The 21920-nt window shown below is 39.9% G+C and overlaps 1 protein-coding gene across 2 annotated transcripts in view; it reads left to right on the forward strand.

Moving 5' to 3' along the window:
- The first annotated feature begins 957 nt into the window (after nt 1-957).
- LOC134342376 (3',5'-cyclic-AMP phosphodiesterase 7B-like) overlaps nt 958-21920 on the forward strand; it is a 173070-nt gene continuing 152107 nt past the window's right edge. For both annotated transcript variants that reach the window (XM_063040432.1, XM_063040433.1), the window contains exon 1: nt 958-1293. In XM_063040432.1, coding sequence (XP_062896502.1) covers nt 1273-1293 — 21 coding nt within the window. In that variant the 5' untranslated portion in view covers nt 958-1272. The remainder of the gene's footprint in view (nt 1294-21920) is intronic.

Here is a 21920-nt window from a genome sequence, read left to right on the forward strand (position 1 = left end):
GGGTTAAGGGTGAAAGGTGGAAAGTTTAAGGGGAACATGAGGGGAAACTTCTTCACTCAGAGGGTCATTAGTGTGTGGAATGAGCTGCCAGCACAAGTGGTGCATGCAAGCTCGATCTCAACGTTTAAGAGAAGTTTGGATAGGTGCATGGATGGTAGGGGTATGGAGGGCTATGGTTCCAGTGCAGGGATGGGACTAGGCAGTTTAAATGGCTCGGCATAGACTGGATGGGCTGAAGGGCTGGTTTCTGCACTGTACCTTTCTATGACTCAATGACTTGAAGGACCTGTGGGCCTACTGCTGCTCCTACTTGTTAAGCTAGTGTTTTGTTTCCAAGTAGAATGATGGGATGGGAGGGGTGTATTTCCTCAAAACTTAAAAAAATGTGATTTTTCATGTGATCTTCACAAAAATTTGATGGTACTTGCACAGTTGCAATATCTGTTGCTAACAGAATGAATCAACCTATCTTGCTGGTTGCTGAAAATTACTGACACATTTATTCGTAAGTAGTTGCGGAAAATACTCAAAGCCTGAACAAGAAAGCAACTATTCAGTCAGTCCCCGCAGGAGGAACTACGGAATAAAACGATGCAGAGCCGTTCAGCTCTGATAGGGAGGAACGTAGAAGACGCGGGATGGGAAGTTGCAGAATGACTAACCTTTAAATCAGTCTCACATCCTTGTGTAAAATTCAGAGAAGTTGCAGGAAAGAGAGGGTGGGGAATAACGGGGGGGGGGTGGAAGCAGCGATGACAGACGGAATCATCAGCGGTGATAGCGACACTCTCCAGTTCGGGCCACTCCGGGAGAGCAGTCTGCCGAGCACGCGCGCGCGCGCGCCTGCCACCGCGCTCGAGAGCACCACCGTGACGCCGCTTGGCGCGCGCGCTTCCGGGTCTGAGCGACGGGGAGGGCGGGAGCCGGGGCTCGCGGTAGTCCCGCCCTCCTCTCTGTTCCTCCACACCTACCTCGCATGGTTTGTGTGTGTCCTGTCCGCCTCGGCGGGGCTTCGCTAGTTCAGCGCCGCGCTTGCTTTCTTTTCCCCCTCTGGTTGGTAGAGAAGGAAGCTTCAACGAAGCATTGCGTTGGGTCCCTTTGAACAATTTGGCGTGTTTTTATTTTGTATTTTGCGCGTGTTCAGCGTGTCTTGCGTCTTTTTGCCAACCTGGATGCAGCTGCAGGATTTTGCAGCGCGAGTCTTCATGAGCAACCCGCACCAATCAGAGGTTTCAAGGCATACGAGGGTCACCAGCCTGTCACTATGGTTAAATGTCTTGTTTAATGGTTGAGGTACGTATGGTGGACGCTTCAAGGTGAGGAGGAGGTAATAAATATACTTGTATTTTTTTCGGGGGTGTTTGCTAGAGGTTGCTTCTGGTGCTTTTAAAGTGACGTGTGACTAGGTTTCTATTGAAAATTGTGCATTTGCCAGGTTTCTAAAGGAATGCATTTCCCCGTTAATAAACTGAACAGATGACTGTAAGTGCATGAATAGTGTATGTGAGTGACCTGACCCAGTGGTGACGAGCATGCCTTGGCGCTGGGACTTTTAAAGTCATTTAATTTGTTGGCAGTCGCCCGGCTTCCCAAGCTTCTGAATTTGGTGTCACTGAGCACGACAATGCCAAAGAAGTTCAAATGCATTGTTTAAAAACTGCATTTTCCTATCATTTCTTAACCTCGCATTTATGGGGAAATTTTCGCGTGTTTAGTTGGGTCTCTTGGCGTAATAGCTACCGGAGTGAAGGCTTACTCAGGGCGTTTGGTTTATATCGACGAACTCTTCTGCAGAAGATCCTCAGATATATCCAGCACGAAGTATACAGAATTCTGATTCTTGCTACTAACAATGTTTTTATATGGGAGGTTGTGAGATGTTTTGTGAGCATGATACAACGGGCACGATTTTATTCTGTGAAAGTGAATGTCACGAGAGCCTCTTCGCTAATGCCATAAATAGAATGGAATCGCTATGGCATGATAACTTGATGAATTATTTCTATGCTGTTAATGTTTTTGAGATTTATTTAAATATCGGGTTCAACATTTTTTCGCAGTGAATGTTGTCATTTTGTGTCATCGATGAAGCAGAAACTAGGGTGTGCTTCTACTACTGTGCAGGTTCCCTCTGGGCAGTATTTTGTTTGTACTACCTGACGCCAAGTTCGAATTATCTAACGTGACGGGCTTTGATAACACGTGCAGTGTGCCTGCGCTCTAAACATTTAATAAGTTATTGATACATTTCGAATATGCAGGGCACTAAAGGGATCATTTGTGCATTTTTTAATTCAGCTTTTGCACTGTAATTATGGAATCTCATACTTGTGGTGCTCTAAGGATAGTTCTTTAGACGTCGTGCACCATTGCTCTCCGTAGTTGGATTTGGACTTTAACCCATAGATTGTTATTTTTAAATTGCTACAATGGTTCAAACATCTAAGCTGATGGGTGCAATATTGCTTTGTGTGCATATTATTGCTGTTATCGTTTGGTAATTCCTTTTTGGTGTTTTAGCATCTGTGTCAACACTAGGTTTGAGGTCTTATTAAGTGGATGAAAAGGGAACTCAAACTAATAATTAAAGCTTTTGTTGTTTTTGGTAAATGTGATCTGGTGTGGTAGAACAAAATGATGCAGATTTGTTGTGGTCTTGCCATTGCTAATGTCAACCACATTGCTCTGGGAATTTGCCAAGAAAGGTCGTGCACAGTTTCTAGGAGGGCAGGAACATTGGATAGGACTGGCATCTGTGAGCTGGTGTTTTGACTTCTAGAGCTGGATGAAAAACCTAACTGACAGAGACTGCCTGGTCACTTGTGGCCAAGTAGGTAGCTGGGGGAAATAGAGAATAATAAACCTCAAAGATCTACAAAGGATCTGTATGAATGACCTGGGAATACCTAATCCCTTATGTCCATTCAATTTTGTAGCCACTAATGAAGCATTATATATTTTAAAAATATTTTAACTGGTGCCTGCAGTGATTGAGTTCTGTATCATTCATTTAAAACAAAATCTTTTGCACTATATTTTAAAATCTTGTAACCCTTTGCATTCTGAATATGAATGTGACTTATTTAGAGGAGAAAGAATTAAATTTTCTTTTTATAGTTGCTCCACGCCTACTAGTAGGCAGAAGAAAATGTTAGAATGCGTTTGGGTTTCTTATTCATTTAATTAAGATGATTGATCACTTGATGTCTTCTGCTCTACAATTCATTGAGCTCTGGGGAAACTAGGTGTTTTAAAAAAAAGTGTTAGCTTTTGGTTAAGGGAACTGATATGGTCATGCAGTGTTTATTTTGCATAATCATCTAAAAAACCTGGGACTAATACTGAAATTATAAATATTATTGGTCTCCCTCTCTGTTTGAAAATTCGTATTCATTACTTTTTTTGGGAAAAGCATTGGGGGAAGATAGTGAAATATTAATAAGTGTGAAAATACCATGTGGTTCACAAGTCCTTTTGGGAAGGGGATGGCATTTTGTTTTTCAGCCTGGCTCAATTATAACTCAAGTCGCATGGTTTACTCTTAACTGGTACCTTAAACAATCTGCCTGTTACTTAAAGATGGGCAATAAATTCAATATCTCAGGAAGGAAATGGAAAATGAATACATTATTATCTAATTAAGTCAGTTATAGTATAACTAGACGCAGAAAAGGAATTCATAAACCACGCTTCAGCAATGTTTTGTTTCAAATTCAGACCACCCCCTATCGCATTAGGATGATTTACTTCATAACTTCTACACAGGCAATCCCTGTGACCTCTGAGTAAAGATTCAACTTTGTATTCTGTTGCATGCAGTTCTGTTTTACACCTGACTTCATTGCGATTTGGAATGAGCCTGACAAAACTCATTTCACGTTAGTTTCTTAAGAGTCAGGAAGCTGTTTTTGTTAATTAATCTATGTGAGATTTGAATCTACTCTTCTTATTTGCAAGGATTTATTCTGACATCAGTTTCTTTAGGGCATTCACAGACTTAATTTTTTTTTAAATCTGCAAAGAGCCTAACAAAGCTACTGAAAGTTCATGCCTATCATTAGGTTCTGCTTTTATACTCAATCTAACAATTATCAATGGTTAAATGTTATACATTTTGCATGCAAAATTGAGTCTAATAATTGTAGCGTGAAGTAGCATAAATAATTTGCCACAACCTTTATGTTCTTGTGACATTTTGTTTAGAAAAATGCAGTGCTTTATATCACAAAAGTAATTATTGTTTGGTGCTTAAATATTTTTAATAGATTACGGGTTGAAAACACTAGAAATCTTGTTTATGCAAAAAAGGAAGCTACAGCTAGTTCCTTCCCTCCCCCTTTACATGCGTACTTCCTGACATCATGACGCACTATTTTGGCAACTGCCTCACTGTCCAAAAATGTACTGTATTGGGACACACGAAAAACAAATTAGTTTAGCATGGCATTTCTCATGATTACCTGTGTGAAGTCAAGGAAGATTTTGTTCATCAGTAATTTCTACATAATCTGTTTAATTTTAAAACTTATTACATTCTATGTAAGTACTGTTCGTGTCAATTAAGCAGTTAATTAAATACTTGATATGAAAATCCTCAAAACACTACCTTGCTTTCCATGATTAATGGTCATTTTACCACATCAATGATAATCATGAAAGTCAGTCTTGGCTAAATTTAAACTAAATCTAGGTGGGGGAATTAAGAGTTGAAAACCTTGCTTGAGTAACATGCATACAAAGGCAACAGCAGGTGGCTTTTGCATTGTAAAATTTTGAGTTGTGTGTCCACAGGCTTCTTTCTCAAACCAGACTATGTAAAGGCATAGTTGATTTAATGTTGATGTATACAAAAGAAACAATGTTAAACGTATTTAAAAAGCTGACATAAATCAGAGTGAAATAGTGACAGATGTATTTAGAATTCAAATGTGCAAACTAAAAAAACCTGTAATATTGAGTTTAAAAAGTAAATGTAATTGTTTCTATAGTGGCATGATTGCAATAGTGCTGCCTCCTGTACCTGTGCAGAGCTCAACAAGTTTATTGGTTTTGCTCCAAATTTCCACCTTGTTCTCACTTTCACTTGGTTAGTCACCGACTCTTTTCTGTACCTCCCTGTCTCCGTCTTGGGACATAAGCTCGCCACTATAATTCATTACAAGCCCGCCACTATAATTCATTACAAGCCTACCAACTCCCACGGTTACCTTGATTACCCTACCTCCTGTAAGGGCTCTATTCCATTCTCTGTCTCTGTCGTGCTTGCTCCAATGATGAAACTTTATGTATACATACCTTTTGTTAAGTTTTCCTTCTTTCTGGACCATGGCTTCCCCTCAACCATTGTTAACAAATCCATTGACAGATCTCATTCATTTCCCACACCTCTGATATCGCCCACTTTCCTCTGGGTCAGAACAAGAATAGAGCTCCCTTGGTCCTCTATTTCTGTCTTTGCAGTTTCCACCGGGAGGTGGATGTGGTGATGGCATACAGGAGGCTTTGGGGTGGAGGGGGTGTGGGGTGTGTAAGTGAATCATTGCTTCACTTGGAAAGCAATGATTCACTTGCAATTTTTTTCCAATCTAATGTACTGAATTTGGTCGTTACAATGTGGCCTCCTCTGCACTGGAGAATTCAAAAGCAGATTGTGTGGTCGCTTTGCAGTGCATCTGCATTCAGTCTGTGGGGTGACATTGAGCTTCCTGTTGCGTGCTACTTTAATTCTCCATCCCAATTCCCCCACTCTGACTTGTTAATCTGTGGCTTCTTACAATAAAGTCCAGCACAAGTTTGAAGTATGACTGCTCACCTTCTATTCAGGCATGTTCCAGCCTTCTGGATTCAATATTTGAAAGCGTGTGTCTCTAGAGATGCGGCTTGTTAGCCTCTCACTAACAGCCACTGGACTCAATGGTGAGAAAAGCACCTTTCACAAACTCCGCATGTCTTGGAAGTTCGGATGCCTCAACCATCCGAACCCTGATCTGTGGGAATACTGTGTAAATTCTGTACTACAATTAGCCTTTGGCAAGAAATAACAGACAATTATAAAGAAAGTATATTTACAAAGGTTAGCTTTATCGAACAACAAGGAAAAAAAATAATAAAATTGGTCCAATACAGTTAATCCAGTCCAAATGTGCACACAAGTTGGAGCTCATCTTGAAGTTGTCTTTAACTTGTGTGCTGGATCCATGGTCTGTGTGAAAGCGCACAGCACCTTTTGAATGTTGCCCAAAATCCATCTCAAATAAATGGGCTTCACCACAGGAATATTGGTCCTTCCTTGAAGTCGTTCATCTGCACAAAGCTGCTTGTGCAAGAGGAACTTCATCCTCAGCTATCTTCCCTCCTGTCTTCTCCTAGCTCCCACCAAAAAGACCCCGACCGACACCAGTGTACGCCACGAAAACCTCTCCGCCTTGCGTTCTCCCAATTCCACCATCCTGATTGGCTGACACAACATTCCTAAGTTGAACAACATAGGCTCTTATCTTTAGCTCAAACCCAAACATACTAAAAGCAGAACAGACTGCACTTACAGAACTGCTAAAAAGAAATGCCTACAGCATGGCAGTAAAAATCTTAACCAGGGCGTTATATATTGAATTCTACAATTTCAGGTAACAATTTCTTTGTCTGCATTTGTGTTCCATCTGATGTTGGCGGAGTTTATTTGTTTTTGCTCTTTTCTGTTCGCTCTGGGAGTGGTGGATATGACCTGCTAGGCATGGCTTTGTGTTCTTCATTTCATAGTTCCTGTGATCTTTTGTCTGTGTTCTCACTCTATCTTATTCTTTGGTCAAATAACCTCATTTACATCTTATCTGCGTGGTCACTACTGTTTTTGCAATATCTAAGACCTCCCCCCCCCACCACCACCACCACCCTCCCTGCAGCTTAATGAGCTTACTTTTGTCTCTTTTCAGTTCTGATGAAGCATCTCTGATCTGAAACTTTGACTCTGTTTCTCCTCCCACAGATGTAACCTGACCCACTGTACGTTTCCAGTATTTTCTACTTGTTTCCTTTACTTCCTACCCCTGCCTCCCCCACAACCCTCAGGTAATCTTCTAAATCTTCAAGCTATTGATCTCACTGTACCACTTTTTCCATTTTCCAATAAAGTTTACATAATGGAGTGGAGATGAGTCACCAATAATTCCAAGCTATTCATTGGATAATAATCCTCAGACTCTATCTTTCCAGAAATAGACACTTATGTGGAAAGGTGGCAGAGGTGGATACTCATATTTTTTTAAAGAAAACATCTGAATGCATATCATTGGCCGCAGACCAAGTGTTGGTAAATGGGATTGTTACGGATAAGTACTTGATGGCTATCATAAAAATGGAAGGTCTGTTTCTGTGCTGTTTGACATGCTGCAAAATGACTTGGAGTAAAACATCAAAGAGTGACCTATTCAGTGAAACAACGAAAAGTACAATGCATGTTTGAAGGCCAAGTGGTGGAAAGTGTTGCAAAGCAAGATGCAACATACCGCAGTGGTCGACCATGAATAAAGTCTCAAAAAAAAACATAAATTGCATCATGAGATAAATGACTTGAAATTTGACCTTTGAACTCTTTAAAGTAATTGTTCAAAAATTTGTTGATGTAAGTTATTCTGAGTGTATGCAATTTCATATGGAGTCTTGCTCTCCGATCTTGGCAATATAGTTGCAAATGTTTCGTCAGCATACGAGGAGACATCATCAGTGCACTGTTGATGTCTCATTGTATGGTGATGAGATGTTTACAAGTAAATTGCCAAGATCAGAGAGCAACTCACCCCAACTATCTATCAACCTCCTGAGCTACACATTTTCTGAAGTTTTGCTTGCATTTTGTAAGTTGTTTTCTTCATGCAGCAGACAAGCTCAGGGTCTCATAACCATTTCTGCTTACCTTTTGGTGAAGCTTTTGTTAGCAAACCTATTGAACAAGTAGTTTCCCAACTCTGTTATACTGGGATATTCACAATTTTCATCAAGTGACAACGAAAGGATGGTAATTCGTTTCCCTGTTTGACTTCTGTCGAGAGCTTGAAGGTGATTTCTGATGGCTCAAAGCAATTTTAGTGAAGAACCCTGTGTAGTTTGGGGGCTAGGCAATGCAGTTTGGAAAGGGGAAAAAGCCCATTGTTACACTCTTGCTGATGTCATTGGGGTGAATTTCATACACAGAACTGTTTCTACATCTAATGAAAATCCCACTGGACCATCAGAAGTAAAATTTCATCACAGGTGCTCAGAAGCCCAGATTTAACTGTAGTCCAAGTTAACTATATTTTTAGTTAAATAACACTTTCTTTTCCACCCCTCCCCATACCCCAAGTATTCAGATAACAGATTTCTAGGTTTAATAGGCAAGGCATTAGAAGAAATATTGAGATTAAAGACAGAACAATTGACACCCGAGAATCTTACAGAGATAGTACAGCCGTTGACTGAGTGTTTTCCAAAACTCATTGGATTCCAGGAAAGTACCAGTGGATAATTAGACTGCAAATGTATTTCCATTATTCAAGAGGGGTGGAATAGAAGCAAAATTGGCTTGTTAACCTGAAAGCCAGTTGTTAACAATGCTAGCGTCTATAATCATCTTGTCATACCACACTGAGATGCAGTTTGTGAGTATGCTCTCAATGGTGCAGCGGTAAAAGTCCGTCAGTATCCTGGGACAGAGGTGAGCTTTCTTGATGCTCCACAGGAAATAAAGGCACTTTTGCACCTTTTTGATCAGGATGGAGGAGTTCAGAGACCAGGTGAGATCCTTGGAAATGTGGACTCCAAGGAATTTGAAGGTGATACACGCTCCAGTACAGCTCCGTTGATGTAGATGAGTGTGGCTCCTAGCTTGCCTGAAGTCCACAATGATCTCCTTGGTCTTCTGGGTGTTAAGGGCCAGGTTGTTGTCGGCACACCACGCGGCCAGGTGCTGGACCTCATCCCTGTAGGCCGTCTCGTCATCCCCTCTGATCAGGCCAACCATCGTGGTGTCGTCTGCGAACTTGATTATGGAATTAGAACCATGTACAGGAACGCAGTCATAGGTGAAAAGTGAGTACAGAAGAGGGCTCAGCACCCGGTGGAGCTCTCCTCCCCCACTCTCACCCGGTGTTCAGGGTGAGAGTGGAGGAGGAGAGGTTGTCTAACTTAACTGATTGGGGTCTGTTAGTCAGAAAGTGCAGGGCAAGAAAATATGGCAATTGTCCCATATCGGGCTGCAAAGCACTCCAGCGTGTGGTGAAAACTGCCCAGCAGATTATCGGTACCCAGTTGCCCACCGTTGAGAACATCTACCATAAACACTGCCTGGGCAGGGCGAAAAACGTTATCAAGGATGCATGTCACCCTAACTATGGACTTTTTACTCTCCTCCCATCTGGTAGGCGCTACAGGAGCCTCTGCTTCCGCACCAGCAGGCACAGGAAGAGCTTCTTCCCTGAGGCTGTGACCCTGCTGAACCTCACATCACAGCGCTAAGCAATACTGCACCCATATTGTACTGTCTCAGTACTTTTATATTTGTGTGCTGTAGCACTTACTTTTTATTCACAGTTATTTTGTAAATAACACTATTCTTTGCATTTCTGGTTAGATGCTAACTGCATTTCATTGGCTTTGTATCTGTACTGGGCACAATAATGATAAAGTTGAATCCAATCTAATCTAATATCGAGTCAACATAGTTTTATGCAGAGTAAATCCTGTTCTACTTGATTTACTTAAGTAATTTTGAGGATGTTTCAAGCAAAGTTGATACAGGGGAGCCTGTACTGGTTGTGTATTTGGATTTTTACAAGGCATTTGACAAGGTGTGATATTTAAGGCTGGTGCTCTGGACAAGAGCACATGGTATTAGTGCATGTGTACTGGTGTGGATTGCAGACTGGTCCATGTATAAAAGACAATTAAAATAAATGGAAACCAGAGGAATTCTGCAGATGCTGGAATTTCAAGCAACACACATAGAAGTTGCTGGTGAACGCAGCAGGCCAGATAGCATCTCAAGGAAGAGGTAAAGTCGACGCTTCGGGCCGAGACCCTTCGTCATTTTCAGGATACAAAGATGTAAGTAGTGAACTAGTACGGCCCTTAATAACTTGTATTAGTGACCTAGTGATAAGGACAGGTATGATATGAAAATGGATGGAAAGGTATGTTGTGATGAGCATATTTAAACATTGCAACTATTTTAGATGGTTTGAGTAGGTGGAAAACTTGGAAAGAGGTTTTTAATGTGAGAAAGTGTGACATTATACATTTTGGTAAGAAAAATCTAGAGAATATTATCCAACTGGAGGAAGATTACAGGTAATGTAGATACTCTTGTGCATGAATTACAAGAAGTTAGGTGCAGAAAATTGCTTATTGACTATCGGTTCAGATGAATAAGAGCTAATTTTATAGCAACATCTAAGATTTTTAAGGGCAAGATAGTTCAATATTGATTCCACAAGTGGAGAGGTTGTAGTTACAAGTTAAGGGATAGTCATTTAAATCTAAGCTACATAGGAACAACTTCAGAGTGGTGAATATCTGTAATTTTAAAAAATACTGATCCAATAGTTTGCATCTAGAGAATCCAGTAGTGTACTGGAGGAAGGTGCAGAGGCAGTGATGTATTGGGGTTTGAAATTGTGGGTGAGACCAGTGACAATGTTACTGGATTGAGGAGCTATCATAAGTCAGCATACATGAAGAGAAAATGGGAAGAGAATGAGGAGTGAATTAGGATATGGAAAACAAGTTTTAAAAAAAATACTTGCAATATACATGCTGTCACCAGTACTTTAAATTGTGATTCCTGCCACAACTATCAATGTAGATGCCATCTATTTCACCTCATATCTTATTCCCAGTAGCACTCGCAATTGATAGTCAATTCTGCTGGAAAATGATAATTGTACTAAGGAACACACACAAAATGCTGGAGGAACTCAGCAAGTAAGACAGCATCCATAAGGGGAATAAAGAGTCAATGTTTCATACCGAGACCCTTCATCAGGACTGGAAAGTTAAAGGTGGCAAAAACCAATTGATAATTGTACTAAAACTAAATTTTAATTGTGAATCTTTGTAGCTGCATTAGACAGATTACTTTCCATCCTAGTAATATATTGATTACTAATCAAAATGCATCTTTTAAAAATAATTAATGGGGGTTATTGCATTTTGACTTTCATAGAGTGCACATCATTCATCCTTAAATTGATTTTGCTTAAATGAAATAAAAGGATTTTTAAATGTTTCTTCAAAAAAGTATGGTCAATAAATTTATTCCCTATGCTAAGCTGCTTTTCACTGTTCATTTTATAAGGAATTTTTTGGACTGATACTTGTGTAACATTCACTCGCAGTTCTTTCAGGGTGTTGGGGATTTATGTGGTTGTCTGCATTTCTCATTGTTATGTTTTGTAACTCCAAAGCATAAATCAATTGAAAGGAAAACAAGGGAGCCAGGAGATAAATTGTGTATGTTTGGTTTTACTTTCAGTGACATGCACATGTGAGGTGGTATGATGACGTATCCCATTTACGTACTTTTACATATAACCTGTAATGAATTATTTAAACAATGCTTAATCAACTTGTTTACAATATTACTCAAATAAGTACTGAATTATTAAATAATACTTGATCACTGTGGAGACTTCCTTACTCTTGTAAGGAAAAATGTTATCTTATCGGGGTGGGTGTTATTCTGCTTGGCAGGTGATACTTGTAGCTGTGAAACAATCTCAGGCTCTGGGGCCTTCTCCATAGTGGGTTTTAGGTGTTGGCTCTGAGACTCTAGGAAATGGTTCTGACCGCTCTGGCCACCTTTCATCTGGATGAATTGGCATTGTGAACAGCATATGGCAAGCATCACTGGCCAACGTGGATCATAACGTGTGAGTGCAGTATCTGAATTCACTGTTTCCATTACCTTTTGGAGAGGCACCTCACACCACTTTGTCCATTTCCATTTCTTCCCAAACTGTAGTAATATGTTTAAAGGGTGTAGCACAGTAGCCAGGTTTGACAGGAGCCTATTGTGGTTGAAAATTCCTAATAAGGACTGTAACTCTGACACAGCATTGGGGCATCTAGGACTACCTGGATTTTCTCAGCACACTTGTGTAATTGTGTGTCAATGGTCTGACCACACACAGTATGTGGTGCTTGGTTAAAGAATTCACACTTGTTGCTTTGTGTTCTGAGCAATAATCTTATCTTTTTAACACCACCCTGAGATTTTGGAGATGTTCCTTGTCATCCTTACCAGTAGTAATTATGTCATCCACGTTACACTGGAAAGCCTTGCAGCACCTGATGCATAGTTCTAAGCCAGAATGCAGGTGCCACTCCAAAAATAAGCCTGCAGTAGTGATTAAAGCCCTTTGTGAAGTTGATGGTGAGAAACACTTTGGACTCTTCCATCTTCATCTGCAGGTAGGCCTCAGCTAAGTCCACTTTGCTGAAGTATTTTCCTCCAGAAAGGGTTGCAAAGATATCTTCTATCCTAGGCAGACGGTATTAATCCATTTTCAGTACTGGGTTGATGGTGACCTTAAAATCAGCACATATCCTGACAGACCCATTCCTCTTGGCTACTAGGACCACTAGTGTTGCACATGGGTTCCACTCCACCTTGGAAAGAGTTCCTTCAGCCTTCATGTAGTCTGGCTCACTGGCTACTTTATTAAGGATGGTATAAGGAACTGGACAGACTTTGTAATTCCTGGGTGAGGCATTTTCATTTGACACTCTTTTTACCCCTGATGTGTCTGAGTTTTTTCGGTGCCATGCTTGAACTCTGCTGTGGCATCATCATCTATCTATCTTAATTGTCTCTTTCAGTTGACTCTATTGCAAAATTTGTGGCATGCAGTTGGTGGATGGAGGCCCAATCAAGTTGTAGTTCTCAGCCAATCATGACCCAACAATGCTGGCCCTCCTATTTCTAAAACAAACGTGGATAATGGGGCTTGTTGGTTGTTGTATTTCACTGTTATATATTTGTAAATGTCATTCTCACGGGAGTTATCTTTTCTCCGGTAAAAGTTCTAAATTGGATATTTGCAGGCTTCAGTTCAGCATCTTTGAAATGGCATTCAAATCTGTTTTGTGGAATGACTGAAACAGCCAAGCCAATGTCCAATTTCATTTTAATTAATTTGCTGTTAACTTCTGGTGTAAGCCATATTGCTTGTCCATTGTCAGTCTTCACACTGTAAATCTTCAGGTTACCCAGTCTTGTATCACTCTCATCATTATTAGATTTTTCAACAGCATGCAGATTAATGCTCTTTTTGAAACTTCAACTTAACTTTTTCTTTTCGCTGTGCAGTCCATTTATTTTTGTCTGCCAGACATGCTTTGTATGTTTCCTACTTTGTTGTATTTTCTGCAAGTTTTGCCTTAAAATCCGTATTGGTCTGGTGTACATGAGCTCTTGCCACAATGGTAACACAATTTGTTCGCCCAGGCTGGTTTCTATTTGGATATTACAATTTTCTTCACACTCTTTCATTCCTGACTGCAACTTAATTGTTTCTGTCTGCTGATTCCATTCATACAGCTATTTCAACTGCTGTTCTAAATATGAGTTGTGCTTCAGTTAGGAGCTGTTTTTGAATGCTTTCTTGTAGGAGTCAACAAACTAAATGATCTCTCAGTGTGTCATCAAGTCCATTACTGAACTGGCAATGCTTGGGCAGTCTCTTCAATTCAGCTATGTACGCTGAAATAGAGTACACTTGCTTTTGATTCCGCTGATGAAACCTAAAGCATTCTGCAGTCAACAATTGTTTCAGTTCTAAGTGTTCCTGCATTGCTTTCATGATATCACAAAGCTAGGATCTATTGCTTTCATTGCTTTAAAATAGAGCTCAATTTGCTCAGTATACAAAATCCAGTTGTCCGTTATGCAGTCGAGCATGTCCGTCTTTCTGATGCAGCCAGCCATTTCTGCTCTTATTTTTAATTTTGATTATTATCACTTAGTATTCATTGTTTATGAACTTGTGAATTTGTCTGTTTTCTGCCTTTTTTTTAACTTGAATGTCTTCTCTGTGAAGAAAGCATGCTTCTTCAAAGCAAAAAAATTGTGCTATGCTTTTTAAAAATTGTAAACATTTCACTGCACTATTTAAAAAAAAATCTCAAACATGTTTTTTAACTCCAAAACATAAACTAATTGAAAGAAAAATAAGGGAGCTATTTATGTACTTTTACATATAACCTGTAATGAATTATTTAAATAAAGAATGCTTAATCAATATATTTACAATACTACTCAAATATCACTGACGTATTAAATACACAAAAGTTATGAGACTTTCTGCCTTCACCCCCATCTCAGTCAACATGTTCCAAATTTCAACCATCTTCTTGATGGAAAAAGAAAATATTCCTAATCTCCTACACCTTTCATTATACTGGTGTCCCCTGTTTCAGAAAAAACCTACTATGGGGAAACATTTCCAATTATCAACCCAGTCTCTGCTTCTCATATTCAGATGAGGTGCCTTCCTTGGCATCCCCTGTTCCAAGGAAAACAAACCCAGCTATTGAGTCTCTCCATTCTACATTCCCACCACTGTGAATCCTCTCTGCACCCATTCCAGTGCTATCCTGCCCATATATCTAGGCTCAGCAATGTTTTGTATGGTTACACCATGACCTTCTGATTTTTACACTCTTGTGCTGTAGCTAATGAAGACCAGTACCTCATGTAATTCTTTACCCAACTTATCTACCTGTGCTGTCACCTTCATTGGTCCTAAGACTGGACATATCAAAATGACCCTGTTCCTTGATATTCCTTTGAGACCTCCTTTATTTGTGCTCGTCTTGTTAGCCGTCCCAAAGTGCCTCCCCTCAAAACTACCCTCCTTGCCATTATCAATTGTACTTCGCTTTAACTATGTCTAACTTTAGTTAATATAGTATAGTTGATTATGATGTAGTAGTCAAGCTACTCAGTTCTACAAGTAACCATACGTTTCTTGATGCTGTTTAATGTGGGCAGTAAATGTAGTTTTGTCAACGTGTACCAGAGCTTCAGATCAAAAAGAGTGATAGAATTGCACAGATGTGAATTTGTAAATGAGCAAAGCCACCTGGGTACTTTTCCATGTAACTGGACAAATATAAGAAAGCATTTGTTTTCTGGCATTAACTGTGGCCTTCCTTTGTTTCATTCCAATACCCGTGTTTGTTTGCCTAATTCAATTCTCATGGAATGAATATTGTTCTTTGATTAATTTTGTGTTTGCTACAAGGCTGTAAGTGTAACTAGGAATTTGATTCTGACTATAACATGATGCCTTATAGGTCAGAAAAAGAAATGATAATGCTGCCTATCATTTTGTTTTGCCCTTCACTGGTACTTGAGTAGTGTATTTTCAGGGCTGTCCACGCACTTAAATTTGTGATCTTTGTAAATGCTTGGAATGAGTATGCTGCAAGTTCCATTAAGCAAGTATTGTTGCTACTTTTTGGTATTGTCAAAACAGCTTAGTTAAGTTGAATTTCTGTCTTTCAGCGCAGGATTTCAGGGATTTTGGGGCCATTGTATCATAAAATATTGTATTGTTAAAATACACCTTGGAGGTAGTGGTTTCACAATTTAAGTTGTGGAACTTGCACAACTAAATGCTTCATTCAACAGTCCATGCCATAATCCACAAAGTAGGTCTCAACTTTTAGCTGTAGTTTTCATACTTGCAAGTGCCTTCAAAGTGATATGTTACAGGTATGTGGTTTCTAATAGCTGTGGAGTTATTTTTGTATGATTGAATATTTGTTATTTTAATCAGTTTTCATTAAAATCTTAAGCCTAAAATCTGTAATACAAACTGGTAAATAGCCTGCCTTGTAGAAAAAAAAATGGTATTTACAAAACCTCTGCAAACATTTTAAAGTTTTGATAATTGTTTTGATAAATATTTTTATGCTTTGTTTTATTTATGTGTTAAATTTTGTGAAAATCATTTCTTCTTCTGAAGACCAACTCCACAATGTAGTTGACATGTGGCTGCTTTAATGACCTGGCCTCTGAAATGGCTGCATAAATTTGTGTTTGAACTCTGCTTTGTTTAGATGATCTCATTTTGTTTCTTCCTTGCTTCATAGACTATGTATGTATGTATTTCTCATTTGGAATTGTCTGATATTTAGTTGTAGGAAGGCGGTCCTTTGCTCATTTTGACAATGCATTTGAATTCCAGTGTATCTGATTTTGGGGGGGGGCGGGGAGGAAGAGGAGGAGCTTGCATTTAGGCTGTGTTTAGAACAGGCAACCTTGCTATGGGAGTTATGTCTGTAAATTTAGGTGTACCTACTAAATGAGACTTAGAAAATATTAGGAAAATAGTTAGCTTTGTACCAATGCATCAAACAAACTGAAGCAGTGTTCCTTATTCCCTTTCCCATATAGAGGAGCTGTAGTATTGGAGAGCATAAATGTTTCAACCTTGTCTTTAATTTTTTTAATTACAGGGCTTCATAATTACTGTATGTATTCATCAGTCCCTTATTGCGAAACATGGTGGCACCCAAGCCTAAAATGTTCCATTTCTTCACTGGTCACTGACTGCAGGAAACAGATTAAGCGTTCAGCTATTTGCCATAACCATAGTGAAATAGAAAGCAATATGAAGATCAAGGACAGCCAAAAGAACTTTGAAGCTCTGTGTCCACTAGTGTTCTGTAGAATACATAACCAAAATCTTTAAATTGAGTGTGGGTTAAGTGCGTTAGTCCCATATTATCAACCATGCTGGGATCTGTAGAGTGAATTGAGCAGATGTTATGTAGCTGGTCATCCAGGCATAATCTTTGCAGCAGAGAAAGAAGGAAAATTGGAGCTTGAAAACGTGCATTTGCTGACTAGATTACCTTTCCTGTTAATAAGTCTGTGCAAAATTCAATGGATTAATGCTTTGACCAACACTAGTCTGTGTCAGCAAAGTTGGTTGTCTGCCATTCTCAGTTAAACTTTTTTTATTTCCCTGTGAAGTGTATAAATAAAAGCTAATGTGTTTATGGTTTTGTATGCTGTCATCCAGGGTGTCTTAAATGATGGCTTCTGCTAAGCATGGAGGCATACTTCTGATTATCAAGTGGCATGAGATGTGAGGTCACATCCCTTCCAGTGCTGGATTGCTAAACAGCTCAGGAGCATACCATACTGACTGCCCACTTGTGTTCCTCCAGTTTGTGAATTCACAGGCCCCAGGAGGACAGACTGGCTTGTTTAGATATGGTATCATCCTGAAGGACATCTGTCTCTCCTGCACTCCACTATACTCAGGAATAGGTGTCACTATTGAAAAATACAAGGCCTGCACTCAGTGATATAAAGGGGGGAAATTCCACAGGAAACTGTCTTTTCCTGAGAGAATCCTATGGATTTGAGCCTGCAAACTCGATAGCAACATTCAGGGCATGTAGAGAGTAACTTCAGAGATTTAGAAGACAAGAAGTGTATTACTGTGGTGTCAGTATAAATATATTTATAAATATATATGTACACTTATAAATTACCATGCTGAAATTTTACACAACAAGCTAACGCTGTGGAGTGGAGCACTTCTTAAAGTGCTTGATTTTTGCTTTCTGACGCAGTTAATTTAATTATTTGGGAGCATAAAACTAGTTTCCCCCTATGATTTCATGAGGGGTAGGGAAACATTGTAGGCCTGACCAGTGGTTTAGATTGAAATTATTGTGATGTTGTGCATAAAATCGAGTATTTGAATAAATGAAAAATACTGCGCAGTTAAATTCTTGTAACCTGCTTAACTTTAATAGTCTTCCTTTTCCCTCAATGGAAATTACTACCATAATTTGAGGGCAAAATCTTCATATTTCTTTGAATGTGCAAAGGTTGCTAAAAGTGGTAAAATGGTATGGATGCAGTTGCTCTGCCCGAGTGCTTTTATGAATCGTGTAGCAGAGACCACTCTGCTACCCAATTATTAGGAAATCCCAAAGGTTTGGCATCTGGCTCATGATGAGTCCCACACTTCCCTGAGACTCATTGGCTTCACTGGAAAATTAATCATAATCTTGTGTAAAGTCTTAAAGTGAATTTAAAGGGCATTGGGGAATCAAGGAGAGGAGGGAATAATCCTGGGAGAGAAATGTCACTAAAGTGCAGTACATGTCAGAATGTCCAAGTTTAGCTCCAGGGCTTATTCCAATTGTACTCTCTATCTAGTTTCCAATTCACTTTGCTATCCAAAGGAATTATTTCTTGTTTTGTATATTCGTGCAGTGTGTTGGACCATTATAATGTGCATACTGTATTTGAGGCCAATTTTGGTAGCAGTCATAGGCAGTACCTGTAAAAATATTTTGGAGCTCAGTTATCCATATCTTCCTTGTAGCTCTGTTTTAAAGGAAATTTAGGGTTCAATTAATTATAATATGAATGCCAGGATGTGTATTTTCAGATGGAATGGCCTGGACACCGTTCCTTGTAGTCTTTGATGTTTAATTTGATATATGAAAGCAAACTGTTGAATTGTTTTTAAATTTCAGCTTCAACCAACTGTCTGTAGCTGCGTCATAAAATCCGTCCAGTTTCACAGCCAAGCCTAAGTTTCATAACATCAGCAAGCTATTCGAGTGAGTGTTGCAAATTTAAGAACCTAGAACAGCACAGCACTGTACAGGCCCGTCTGCTCATATTAAAGTTAGTGAAAGATTTAGTGGCTACACAAAGTCAACTAGCAAGAACAATGAAGATAATTTTGAAGTTGATTTGAAGAGTGATGGGTAGATATTGCAGAAAATCAAACAGTGGGGAGCAGTGGACGCATACATGAAACTTCACGCTCAAAATGTGCCTGCTTTTTTAATGGCCATGAACAATCCCTTTTAAGAACAACTGCTCATATCCTTCAAGCTGTAGAATTAGATTAAGCCTGCATTTTCTGTTAGTTTTGAAAATGGCTTAAGGAATCCTAAGCTGGTATCAGAGATCTGATTTCTATAGATAATTAAATGTGTACCTGTTTAGAGAGGGAAGGTTTTTCCTCTAGCTCTTCTAGCATTGTTGACACTTGATTGTGTCTAATTATTTTTAAAAGACACTGGAAAGCATGATGGCAGGACAGCAGGCCATTTATGGAAATTTAATAAATTAGAACATTAGTGAAGAGCATGCATTATTAATGCATATTTTCAAATAATGCGTGTAAACCTCCATTGTTTTCTACAGCGTTGTTGAAGTTACAACAGCAAGTTTTTTACAATGGTGTTATCCAATATTTTTCATGCTTTCCACACAGAATACAACTTTTAACTGAAATTAGTGGAGAGAATAAATTCACAAACACAATGTAGCTACAAGTTGTGTTAGAATTTTAATTCATTTAAAATTTGTGGATACTTTAAAGGCCTGGTGCAAGAATTCATATCAATTTGAGGAGCACAAATCTAGTTGACTGATCTGATTTTTTTTTTCTTTTTTGTACTCCTTTTCAGCAATTACTTCCCAAGAGTTCATGGAATCAAAATGTTATACATAGAAAAATAGTCCTTTCACAAAGGAACAGAATTATATAGTTTCTTTATGCACCAACAGATCTACAGCCAGGGGCTATACAAAGCAATGGTGACTAGTCCTGACAAAGGGTCTCGGCCTGAAATGTCGACTGCACCTCTTCCTAGAGATGCTGCCTGGCCTGCTGCGTTCACCAGCAACTTTTATGGGTGTCTATTTTTGTTCTTTTTCTCAAAAAAAATCAGATAACCAAATAGGTGTTTTTACTTTGCCTATTTTATGCTTCTATTTCGGATGGATTTTGTTCTAGTTGTGTTCCTCCTTATAAAAACTGTGTACAATTAACGTTTAATTAGTTTTTTTTTCTTGTGACTGCAGCTGTGTCTGTGTTGCTGCACTTGTGCATACATTTACTCAGACATCCCACCTCTCCCGGAAGATCCGGGAGTCTCCTGCATATCGATAGTGGCTCCCTGACGCCCGGAAATTACATACACTATCCCGGAAATAGATTTTTTTGAGAGCGAGAGGGAGAGCGAGCATCCTGATTGGTCTCTCTTCGTGCTAAGAGTGGTCCCCAACCACCGGGCCATGAGGAAACAATATGATTTGGCGATATGAATCAATATGAGTCATTTGTACTTTTCCTCATTCCCTGTCACGCCCACTGTTGAACTTGAATGCACGTGAGGTCATTATGCATGTGTCATCCATGTCAGCGCAGGAAAAAGATCAACTCCTTGAGCTTGCAAATGACGGCAAGCTGAAAAGTATGTTTGACATAACATCTCTGCCAGCATTCTGGATCAAAGTCATAAATATCCTGAGATAGCCACGAAAGCACTGAAAACGTTGCTTCCATTTCCAACATCATATCACTGCGAAGCAGAGTTTTCTGCAGTGAATGCAACGAAAACTAAATTGCGGAATAGACTGGACATAAGGAACCCCCTTCGAGTATTGCTGTCTCCCCTCACCCCTCTATGGGACCGTCTTGTTGCAGGAAAACAAGCCCAGGGCTCGCACTGATTCAACGATATTGGTGTGTTGCAATGATTTTATATGTTCATATGGGGAAAATATGCGCTGTGTGTTTAATATCCAAATGTTACTTAAAATGTTATAATGCTATTGACTTATCACCTATATTCCGGTCTTGATTAACACCACCCCCCACCCCCCACCCCCCCCCCCCCGGTCGGCCGGTCCGCAAGAATATTGTCAACATTAAACCGGTCTGCAATGCAAAAAATGTTGGGGACCCCTGCTAATTAGACTTATCAGTTTTCTCTGTGGGCGGGCTTTACAGTCGACCTCAAAAATAATGACAGTGTTGCTCGCTGCACTGTTAGCAACAGTTACTTTTCTATTGCCCATGATGGGTTAAAATGTAAAAGACATGTTGAGGTGAGTTTAACAGGTGTCATTACAGCATAGCTAATGTTATTTAAACTAGCTGGCTAGCTGCTAAGGAGCTACGCTATTGATGTCCTACGCTATTGGTGGGGGTGCTACCTCCCTGGAGTGGTGGTGATACCTCCCTGAAATGAGTTTTTGCAGAGTGGGATGTCTGTTTACTTGTGCATACATTTACGTGTGCATATGACTATAAGCTCAACTTTGACGTTGGAATCAAGCTACACTGACCGGGTTTGTTTCCTGTAGTCTTTTTGGCTTCAGCAGCTCCTTGAAATTGAGGATAGTTGACTTGCATTGAATTTGTGGGTTCTGAGATAGCTAGCTAATAGACCCAGTGTGACAACCACAGATGGGTGGGTGGTTTGTGATTTGCTGCTCTCTATCATTAATATCCGCAGGTCTACCACCAGACTAAGGAGCTGGTGGTAGACCTGAGGAGAGCTAAGGCACCGTTGACCCCTGTTTCCATCCAGGGGGTCAGTGTGGACATGGTGGAGGATTACTAATACCTGGGGATACGAATTGACAATAAACTGGACTGGTCAAAGAACACTGAGGCTGTCTACAAGAAGGGTCAGAACCGTTTCTATTTCCTGAGGAGGTTAAGGTCCTTTAACATCTGTCGGACGATGCTGAGGATGTTCTACGAGTCTGTGGTGGCCAGTGCGATCATGTTTGCTGTTGTGTGCTGGGGCAGCAGGCTGAGGGTAGCAGAAACCAACAGAATCAACAAACTCATTCGTAAGGCCAGTGATGTTGTGGGGATGGAACTGGACTCTCTGACGGTGGTGTCTGAAAAGAGAATGCTGTCCAAGTTGCATGCCATCTTGGACAATGTCTCCCATCCACTACATAATGTACTGGTTGGGCACAGGAGTACATTCAGCCAGAGACTCATTCCACCGAGATGCAACACAGAGCGTCATAGGAAGTCATTCCTGCCTGTGGCCATCAAACTTTACAACTCCTCCCTTGGAGGGTCAGACACCCT

The sequence above is a fragment of the Mobula hypostoma genome, chromosome 2 (assembly GCF_963921235.1).
Source record: "Mobula hypostoma chromosome 2, sMobHyp1.1, whole genome shotgun sequence".
Lineage (NCBI taxonomy): Eukaryota > Metazoa > Chordata > Chondrichthyes > Myliobatiformes > Myliobatidae > Mobula > Mobula hypostoma.